The sequence below is a fragment of the Salarias fasciatus genome, chromosome 15 (assembly GCF_902148845.1).
Source record: "Salarias fasciatus chromosome 15, fSalaFa1.1, whole genome shotgun sequence".
NCBI classification, from domain to species: domain Eukaryota; kingdom Metazoa; phylum Chordata; class Actinopteri; order Blenniiformes; family Blenniidae; genus Salarias; species Salarias fasciatus.
This window is the reverse complement of record NC_043759.1, coordinates 18,386,071-18,396,722: the sequence shown is the minus strand read 5'-3', so window position 1 is coordinate 18,396,722 and position 10,652 is coordinate 18,386,071. Positions and strand designations below refer to the sequence as shown.

Below are 10,652 nucleotides of genomic sequence, written 5' to 3'. Positions count from 1 at the left end.
CAGATATGATCATTATTTTTGAAAAAGTTACAAAAGGAATTATTTGATTACAAAAAAAGTACTCTATCATTATTTTTACATTGGCTTTATTTTTGACACATTTCGCTAAAAACATTGATTCACAGAAACCAGACCAATTTTGGCCGTTATCACGCCCCCTTGTGGCATGTCGTAAAACACCATCCATGCGTCCATCTTCTGTATCTGCTCCAAGCAGACAGCATATGCAGGGGCTGGAGTTTATCCAAGCATCTGGGTTTTCCACCCTGAACAGACTGTCCATGACATGTCAGAGCTACCACACAGAGATAAGACAATCATCCGCACACATTCACATGCACAGTTCATTCTGAGCCAAATGTTAAAGTATCGTGAGCTTTAGTTCAGAGGAGACATTTCAGGCTATATATTTTAAAATCAAGAGGGGACAACAGTACGGTGTTTGCATGTTCTCCTTGTGTTTGTTTCTCCAGTTTGACAGTCCAGAAACATGGAATTGAGGTTATTGTTTCTCTAAATGAGCCGCAGCTATGTGTGTGTATGTACTGGGAAATAATCAGGTTCAACACAAGAAGCTTGCAGTTTATGTTAATAATTATATGCATGTGGTTGGAGTGAAAGTGATGTGTGGGTTTGTTTTGCTCCAAACGAAGGGGCGTGGCCTGCGCGTTGACGTCACGACGCACCGCCCACCCGCTCTCCTCCGTCTTCCCCGTCCAGTCTGATCTTTCCCACACTGACAACAGAGCACCACCGAGGGGACTCCCACCGTCAAAGCAGCTCCCACGGCGGTCATGGCGGCGCCGTTAGCCCACTTCGACGAGGACTGGCAGGACTTTAACGAATTCAAGCCGTCCTCGGCGTCGGCTGACCCGCTGGACCAGCTGAACTCGAACGTGGCCGACCCGTCGGGCCTAGACGACTTCTCCGACCTGGACAACAGTTTCTCCGGGGAGATCTGCAGCTTCAAGTCGATGGAGGACCTCGTCCATGACTTCGACGAGAAGCTGACAGTGTGTTTCCGAAACTACAACACCACCACGGAGAACATAGCTCCCATCAAGCCCATCACGGAGGACAATTACTTGAAAGACGACGAGTGAGTAGCGTTTTTAATTTTTTTTTTTTACGCTAACTTTTAATCTCCGCTGCTAGCTAGCAGCGTTAGCCTGCTCGGGCTAACCCCACTCTGAGCTTTAGCAGGCAGAGGAGCTCCGCTCAGATAGCTGCAATCTGTGTAAAGTTTAACTTGAGGCATGTTTACACAAACTGAATACACCCCGTGCACTGCTGACAAAATCCGTCTCAATATTCATTGAAAAACATTGACTCCTAACTGAAATTTGCATTCATAGCAAATGAAGCAAAACAAATGACAACACTTTTGATTTTATGTAATTTAAATTGTATCATCTGTGTTTGATCTTTGTCTTCATAGAGCATATGAATTGATTTTATGTGTCAGTCTGTGTGTGTGTCGGGACTCTGGCAGGGATCATGCCACGTCTCCAGTTTCCAGTACTTGATTTCACGCTGCATGAGCTGTTGTTAGTCATGCAAACCTCTAATCTCTATAAACAGCTATTTATCCAGCATTTTAACTGTTCGAGTCTTGATTTTACTTTCTCGTTCTTTGCTTTTACCCTCCGCATTAAAAAGAGCCCAGCATGTCACATTTCATGCATTTAATCGTTACTTACAGATCAGCCTGTTCTTGTTATGTCAGTCAGAGGTCCTCAGCCTAGAGATGTCACAACAGTACATTAACATGACAACATGTTATTACTGCACGGCAGTCACATCCATCTCATCCAGGCTTGTTATTACAGAGTTGTGCAGGCTGCATGGATTGCCTGTCATCCTCATCCTGCATGCATCCATGCTGGAGTTCTGCCTTTTTGAACTTGATACGATTTAATATCATGCCAGACGCAAATCATTCGTGATATCTGTATGTGATACAGGGTCATGCAATCTATGGAATGTCAGTAAACACGTTTGAAACGGCTAATTATCTTATTTATGGTGGCTTCAGCACAGAGGATGGAGCTGTCAGGCAGAATAATGAAGATATTCATGGTTGAAGTGAGGGAGGACAGGCATGCAATTGATCTAAAAAGGCAAGATGCAAGAGACAGCGGATTGAAAGAAGAAGAAGATGGTAACCTGGCTAAATACTTTTCAAATGAATCACTTGTTTCATCTCTGAAATGTGGGAGTACATTAGAATGCACCTTTTCAACTGTCAGTGAGACTCTAATGGTGTCAAACATAAACCAATCGCAGCTTGCATCTCTTGTGTGAATTAATAGGACCCTGGCAGCTTAAAAATGAAATATAAATATGATGCATGATACATTTTAGTAAGGTATTCCCTGTAAGAACATTCTTAGATAATTTGCTTTGTGGAATGTGGCTGGGCTGGTCAAACAGGGAGAAATATATGTGTATTGCTGTCGTATTAAAGGAAACAAAAGGAGGAGGGAGTGGAATAATTGGACGGCAGCCTGCTGAAGCCCAAAGAGCAGCGCCAGGCCCAGGGAGAGTCTTTTCTGGATGACTGCACTTTTGCAGGACGTGCCTAGACGCTTAACAAGTTCTCCAGCAGTGACCACAGCGGAGACATGCCACGAGATGACAGGCCGGAAATTCGTGTGGTCTTCAGTTTGAGAGCAAAACGGAAAAAACAGAACATTTGTTTAACGGCAGAAATATATTAGCATGTTTAATCTCTACTCATATTAGCATAGTTTGTTTTTAGAAACACATAATTTGGCTTGTCGAGATGAAGACAGACCCTTAATGTATTTAAATGCAAATGGACTCAGAGAAATTAAAGCTGATGATGTGTTTTGGCAGGCGCTCACGTGTCTGGGACAGCGTCACTGCTAGAGGCACAAAATATATTTCCTGCCAGCCTTTGCCCTATTTAGAACAGGCCAACAGCTCCCTGCTCCCCAAGCTGTGCACGAACACTTCAGGGAGAAACAAGCATGTTACATAAACACTGGTGAGGAGAGAGAGGGGGGATGACAATGCAGGGCTACTCTGACACATGGGTTCTCAGCATCCGTCCTCTCTCCTCTTCCACAGTCAGAGCCAGGACAAAAAAAAAAAAAAAAAAAAAGATTTGCATGCGCACTTGAATTTTCCCATCCCGAACAGACTGGATTTATTGTCACTGTGTTAAACAAACCTGCGTAGCCTCCACTGCACAGGGATTTATTGTATTTGTGGAACTGCATAGCTGTTATTGAAGCCTCCATACAGCATCACTCAAGAGTGTAGAGCTTGACAAACACTGGAAGTCTGGAGCTGTTACGGACATTTGCACACATTGTACCAGAGCCACGAAATCTGCTCCGAAATATGCTTTTCAAGACGTTCAGATTTCACAGTCTAACAGTAACTTAATAACAGAGTCCACAACACCATCTGTTTGGCTCTTTCGTGTTTTCTTCGAACTTGTGCGCCGAAGACGAAGGTAAACATTCAGCAGTTTGTTGATATGAAATAGTTTCAGATTCAGATGATAATGTCAGCACCAGGTCGTTTTAAAGCAGAGTGACTGTTGTTCGGTTTATTTATAAATGCATCACATTTTGCTGTGATGAATCCCGGGAAAATGACGCTTGTGGGATGAGGATTCGTCGCATTCATCGGCGATGTCTGCATGCGACACAGCAGGAACAGGGCGAAGTGATGAGGGGGTGGCCGGAGAGCTGAACACTGCCAAGTAATGCTGTCTCACAGGAAGCAGCGCCACCGCTATCTATAGCTGCTTCTGTATTTTCATCACAACTTGCATGTATGTCTCATGTCCATGGTGTCCCCTCTTGATCTCTTCTTCCAGGGTGTGGAACGCTCTGACTGATAACTACGGCAATGTGATGCCGGTGGACTGGAAGACGTCGCACACTCGCTCCCTGCACCTGCCCATCCTCAACCTCACCCAGCCAGAGGTACCACAGAACAAACACACCGTGTGATTTTTTTTTTTAATCGGCACACGGTAAACATAGAGGCTAGTGGATTGCACCTTCCAAACAAAGTGCTGTCACCGATGTGTAAACAGTTTGAACTTCCGCCTTCAATCTGCTGAACCACCTGTTCGTAGCCTCATCCAAGTCGTGTCTCTCTCTCTCTTTCTCTCTCTCGATTCATGGCCTCGCCCGCATCCCCAACCAGCAGAAGTTGGATAACCAGTCGCTGGACCTGTCGGATGATGAGGAACTCAGGGAGCAGATGGATATGCACTCCATCATTGTGTCCTGCATCAACAACGAGCCGCTCTTCACAGCCGAGCAGGTAACCTGGAATCCTAGTGTCATACTTTGACTTTAGAACATCAACAGGTTCAAACATACAGTTATAAATAGCTTTATTTTTTTTGTGTTCTGTGCCGTCATGTAGGTGATTGAGGAGATCGAAGAGATGATGCAGGAGTCCCCGGACCCCGACGATGATGAGAGCCCATCCCAGTCCGATATGTCGATGCTCTCGCAGGACCTGCACAGTATGAAGCGCTCCGGCTCCAACACCAGCTACGAGGACCGTAAGCATCACCGTTAACTTCTACACTGGCAAATGAAGAGACGCCGTAACTCGATAATGTCCTCATCACACAGATTCATCACGGTGTGTTTGTGTTCCTCTGTTGAATGAAGTGTGATGGGTCGCACTGTCCACTTCACAGAGAAATAGCTACGCACACGTGATAACGTTGTTATGTAAGATTTAACAAATACAGACAGACAGCGATTCGCCGTGTCCCATACTGTTATATAACCAGCAGCATATATGCGGTTTGAACGCTGTTATTCATGCTTGGACGGTGCAGAACGTGCATTTTAATAATGTGCACCAAAGGCAGCTTCGTAGTTGACGTATCGACTTAATTGATCATGAATTCAGCTTGGCTCAGCCGTAGCACATGTACACACTCTATACCACTGTGCTTGTTCCCCATATCTGTGTTCCGGGTCCGCAGGGCTGCGTCAGCTGTCTGTGTCAGAGCTGACAGAGACTCTGGAGGAAGTGGAGACGGCCATCCGCCGCTACAGCGAAGAGCTGATCCAGGCTTTGGCGCTGCGAGACGAACTGGACTACGAGAAGGAGGTAAATAGTCTGTACATCAACACAGATCTGGCTAAAGCAGTCACATGAGTTTAAAATCAGAATGAAACTCACGAACCGGTTCGTCTCTGTGTGTGAACAGGTGAAGAACAGCTTCATCTCGCTGCTGATCGATGTGCAGAACAGGCAGAAGGAGCACCGCGAGCTGCTGCGCAAGAAGAAGAAAATCCGAAGCACGACCACGATGGGGCCGAACGGCCAGAGGACGGCCAGCACGCACATACCCGGCACGGTGAGTCACGGCGGCACGGAAACAAACACAGATGCTCCGTTCGGCGGGATCGACTCGCGGCCGCACTCTGGCTCAGGGCGCGAGGAGAGATGACGACCTGGCGGACGGCAGACAGCCTGCATGGAAGAGCCACGTTAGAGACAACACTGAGGGATTCCTTCTTCTTCTTCTCCTCTGATGCAGACGCCTCCTCGTCTCTCTCTCACTCTCTGTTTTTCCTCCTTCCTCTCGCTCTTCGTAGCTCCTCACTCTGGAGGGACTCTCCAATGTCATTCAAAACGGGCTCCGTCAAACTTTTGGCACCACAGGAGGGGACAAACAGGTGCCCCTGCTCTTTCTCTCCACTGCAGATTCCTCTGCAGGTTTTTTTTTTCTCCCCCTTTCTTTTTCCCTGCACTGGCATGCTTCTTATAATTTCTACAGCTTCCATCACTGGTTGTTGGTTCATTCTGTTCAGCTTGTCGTTTTGTTTTGATTATTTCCTTATTGCTCTTTTTTGTGCTTTCATTCTTGTTTTCTTCTTTCAGTAACTTGATGTCGTCGAAGCATTAATCAACTGTCAGTTATGTTTTACCGCTTCTGTTTCTCTTTTGTTACATAATGACTGTTTTTTGTTTTCCTGCCTCACAACACCGAGCATTTCCTCTGACGGCCTCTGAAAGGTTAAAAAACAACCAGCAGCTTCAGGCAAACACCTTCTGTCTTCGCCATGTGCACATGTGCTCCGTGTTACTGACAGATGTCATGTTTTATAATCCTCGTCTTAAAAGACTGAGGCAGGACTCACGCTCGTGTGAAATTCACACTTTAAATAGTTTTACTTTTCAGTCACATGCTATTAGCTGCTGTTACAGATCCTCTGCTACAGTCTGATAAACGTACGGGCGGAGTTATTCCACTCATCTGAGGCACAGCAGGGTTCAGATGGCCAATAAATGTGCTACATTGACCAATAAACACACCAGTGTTTGTTTTGGCTGAATCAGGCCTGACAGCTGTAAAACACACCCTGATTTAAATCACTCAGATGTCATTTTTCTCACGTTTTCCTTCCAGTATCTGACCACAGTGATCCCATACGAGAAGAAAGCCGGCTCCCCGTCTGTGGAAGACCTGCAGATCCTCACAAAGAGTGAGTGCACCAACAAACGGGTATGATTGGCGTTAGTAGTTGATCTGGAGAGGGTTTAAATATGCCGTGTCCCTGTGTCCAGTCCTCCACGCCATGAGGGACGACAGTGAGAAGGTCCCAGCCCTGCTAACAGACTACATCCTCAAAGGTAAGAGCCTCTTCAGATCCACGCCTCAGAGTGAACAGCTGACCTGTCGTTGCAGTAAAACTCTGCCCGACACCTTTCCTTCCTGTTAAAACCAGGAAGTGCAAAGTTAATTAAAAAAAAAAAAAAAAAAAGAAAACATCGGTTAGCACAAAGAAAGAAAGGAAGGAAAAAAATGCTTTTCTTGCCGCCCTTCACTGTTGACCTGTCCCTTCCTTGTTTCTCACCTGTGCTGCGTTGTCCTCTGGGTAGCTCTGGTATGAGAGCAGTGGAAACCGAGGTTTGTGAGGCTAACAGATTCTCCACCTTCAGCCTTCGCCTCTCTCTCTCTCTCTCTCTCTCATAGTGACATTACTTCTCCCCCGACGCAGCAGCAGCCTCCCTCTACTCACTCTTCGCTGTAGTGCCGTCTGTGCTCCGTAGTGCTTGTGGCCGCACTACGACCCCCACCCCCGAAACACTCAGACTCACTCACATAACCTGCCTCTTCCCGCCGGCTCGTAGCGACAGCTCTTCTCGTGTCTGCTTCTCTCACCTGTGACTACCGGCTCCCCCCCGTTTCTCTCACCGCACATCTCTTCCCGTTGTAGCCTCTCGCCCGTCATTTCCAGCTGTCCCTCATGCGAGCGGCGGTCATCAGCAAAATCTCGCTCTTGTCTCCACAGTTCTTTGCCCCACGTAAAGCGAGGGAGCGAGGCTCGTCTCTTTCCAGAACCATCCGCCGGGCCGCCAGGGAAACGGTTCTGGTCCTTCGGGGAAAAGCCAGAGTTCAAATCCAAACCTTCCTTTGCTCCTCCTCTGGTTTTACTTCTTAGACTTTTGTTCCTTCATGGATGTTTTTTACTCCGCCACCTTTTTAACTCTAGAAATAACTTCTCTGCATTTGTGATCTCTTTAACGTTTTAATGCTCGAGTGCTTCATCCCTCTTTTTCCTGACTGCATGATGAATTCACAATGGATGCCAGTAATCAGTATTAGTGTGAACATCTCTCTCAAATAGTGAAAGCACAGAGAGAGACATGATTTTTTTCTTCTTCTTCACACTCATTTAGCAGACCTGAGTCGGATCAGTCTTGTTTTGTGAATCAGAATGCGTTTGTGTCATCCGAACCTGATGGAGGGAAAAACAGAAAGAGACTTCGACACAGTCTGTGAATCTCGATGTGCCAGGTGGAAATAAGCATCAGTCCTGGTTTGTAGAAGAACTTTTTTGCATTAATGGCATTTTGTTGATCGATTGCACATGAAGTTGGTTTAAATCAACGAGCGAACCCTTTAATTTAAGACCAGAAAACGTAGGTTCTGCTGCTGCATGTCTATTTGGGTTTCTGCTCATCGTTAGCTGAATGTCAAAATGAGCTATTTTGTATATGATTGAGAGAAATTGCACAGTTTTGGGAACTTTTTACTCATTTGAAAAAGGGACAAAACGCGCTCCGACTAAAGAAAGTGAAAGCTGGCTGAACAAATGTGTAAAGCATATTTTTGGATGAAGGGGACTTTGTAATGATTTTGTAAATGCTGTTCATCGACCTCTGAGCCCTCGATTATTGAACCTCCATCCCCGACAGCGTTGTCGCTCTTTCCTCCTCTCCTCATTCCTTCGGTCTGCAGTTACCTCACGCTAGGATTCCTCCTTTTAGTGGAAAACAATCTGATCAAATAGTTGGCTAGATAGCGTAGTTAGGACTCACTGAGATTAGATAACTGTGTCGTTGAAGTCTGTGAAGTCGTAGCGATCTCGTGGTAGCACTTTCCTCCGTCAGTGATCTGGTGGGAGGAGTCGTGGTGCGTTAGTTTTAGATGAACTCGAGCAGCGTGAAGAAGCCTTTTCAACCTGTAGAAATGTTGCCGTGCACGTGTCCCGCACTGATGACGGCGAGAAATGAAAACACCTTTGAAGGGACGTTCCACTGATTTCACATTAGAATCGGTTTGTTCAGCTGGTGAAACTCTGGATTCATCAAAGATGGGAACTGACTCCAGTGAAGCCGAAGCTGCATCGCATTGGACATATTTATTGATTTTCGCTCTGTAAAATCTACCTCAGTTGAGATCGTGTAAAGCTTGCCACCTTATTGTTCAGCAGCTTCATCCTGTGGAGGCAGCCTTCAATTATCTTTAAGATATTTATATCTTTTCTTTGTTTTGGTCCGGTCTTTCATGCCACGGCCCATCTTGGACAGTAATTGGCTTTTGGTTAATTGTGTCTTTAATCGAAGAATTTTCACTATTTAAAACTTGAATTTACCAATTTACTGTGACACTTGGTCAGAGAAAATCTGGCTGTAGCTTTCCAGTTTCTCACAACATTTCTAGATGTTCTATATCACATTTCTTGTTGGAAATGTAGGATCTGAAGTCAGAAGGTCTTGTTGTCATGAATAAATGAGTGGGACGTCCCTTCATTCCGCCGCGCTCCGACGTTCGGCCGCCAGACGCTGTCGGATCAGGTCTCAGCCTCGCTCTCAGGTACGATCATCAGCTTCAGCAGCCAGAAATATTCATGGTACGACGACATTCCCGAGTCTGTCTCTCTGAGTTCTCAGCAGCCACAAGTCAAACGCCCATTTTCTCTAAAGTTTGTTCAAGCATGACTGCCGGGTAGCATCGCCAATAAGACTCCGGTCACTGTTTCGCCGGGGAAAACTCCTCGAGTAGCGGCCGCTGTAGCATCTGCTTGCTGTAGCAGAGAAGGAGTGAACATTTGAAAGACTGAAGCCGTGTTCTTCTGTCCAGAGCGAAGAGGACTGTGAGAGCAGGTGTTGGGGGGGGGGAGATTGCACACAGGGTTGTGAAATTAAAAAAGAGGGTCTCTGTATTTTGTAACGCAAGACAAAAGCTTCTAGTGCGGTTTTTAACTATTTATACGTAACTTGTTTCTACCGTCGCCAGCTATGAAAACATTCACAGACCGAGCATGTGCTGCATGCACTTTACTACTGCAAACTCACGTTTACCGATCTGCAGATTGTCTTGTTTCGGGAGATTATTCATGTCACACTAAAGGGACGAGTGCATGCCGCAGCGAATGAGCATTAGAATTCGAAGAAATCCGATAATACAAAGAACCAAATTACTGCTTAAATTCAAATGTTTTTCAGCTCCAACCTTGTAAACAGACGCCCATATTGGTTTTTTGTTTTCTATTGAAAAGCACTGAGGTCGGTGAAGGATCTCCCCTCGGGCCAGAACTCCTCTTCTGGCCTTTTCAACACATATCAGTACGATTTAGAGATTTATATTTATACATGTGCAGCGTAACAAGCAAACCAATAAGAGGCTGCCTTTGTACACGCCTACAAATCTTTGTACATTGTAACAAACTCCATGTTTTTAATGCAATACGATGCCCCCCCCTGTGCGGGGTTCATGTTTACTGTCTCATGTGGTACTGCAGTACATTAATTTATTCTGTAAATGTTGTTTTTGTAACCATGTTATTGACTGTAATGGTACAAGTGTCTTGTGCCGTCATTGCAACTCATTTCAAATAAAATGAAAATAGAGAACATGATGTGAACGTTGTGTATTGTATGAAACTGTGAGATTTGTTTTAAATCCAAATGGTTTCTCTTCATATGAACAACTGGAATTGAAATCAGGCATCAAGTTTTGACTGCTGATTCATTAACCTTTCATGTACGCACCGAAAGGTCACAGAAACAACTGACTGCTGTGGCTAAACCGGAAGATACACACTGTCTCAAAAGAGCTGCTTCAAAGTATGGTGGAGGAAGCATCATGATTTTAGGCTCTGCAGTAGAAGGAGGTTGTTCGTTCCTCTAGGTGATGCTGAAAGGCTGATTGACAGATCAGGACAAAGAGCCACAATTAAAAGCTGAACATATCATGGCCTTTAAAAAAAAAAAAAGAGACCTCCACTTTTTTATAGTGACCTGATCAGAGCCCAGGCCTGAATCAAACAGACATAAAGAACCAGATCTGCAGTGAGGAATGGTCCAGAAATCCTGTATAGGAATCATTTATATGTAGACTGCAAAAT

The 10,652-nt window shown here is 45.4% G+C and overlaps 1 protein-coding gene across 5 annotated transcripts; it reads left to right on the top strand.

Annotated features, from left to right (window-relative positions):
* Positions 1–727: 727 nt before the first annotated feature.
* fez2b (fasciculation and elongation protein zeta 2b) lies at positions 728–10,163 on the top strand. Of its 5 annotated transcripts, XM_030109595.1 has the most exons (11): positions 728–1,099; positions 3,854–3,962; positions 4,189–4,308; positions 4,414–4,555; positions 4,991–5,118; positions 5,219–5,368; positions 5,610–5,690; positions 6,425–6,500; positions 6,583–6,648; positions 6,898–6,925; positions 7,311–10,163. In XM_030109595.1, the coding sequence occupies exons 1-10, from the start codon at positions 795–797 to the stop codon at positions 6,906–6,908; spliced, it is 1,188 nt and encodes a 395-aa protein (XP_029965455.1). In that variant the 5' UTR covers positions 728–794; the 3' UTR covers positions 6,909–6,925; positions 7,311–10,163. The 5 variants fall into 5 exon arrangements, with proteins under 5 accessions (XP_029965455.1, XP_029965454.1, XP_029965453.1 ...); XM_030109594.1 differs by lacking the exon at positions 6,898–6,925 and having other exon boundaries at positions 4,192–4,308; XM_030109593.1 differs by lacking the exon at positions 6,898–6,925.
* The last annotated feature ends 489 nt before the right edge of the window (positions 10,164–10,652 follow it).

What these genes read in the sequence shown, in the direction of transcription:
- fez2b (XM_030109593.1), top strand. Translation starts at nt 795, where the DNA reads ATGGCGGCGCCGTTAGCCCACTTCGACGAGGACTGGCAGGACTTTAAC. An exon ending in CAACACCAGCTACGAGGACC is followed by an intron (nt 4,556 to 4,990) that starts GTAAGCATCACC and finishes CCGGGTCCGCAG; the next exon opens with GGCTGCGTCAGCTGTCTGTG. An exon ending in GCACGCACATACCCGGCACG is followed by an intron (nt 5,369 to 5,609) that starts GTGAGTCACGGC and finishes CGCTCTTCGTAG; the next exon opens with CTCCTCACTCTGGAGGGACT.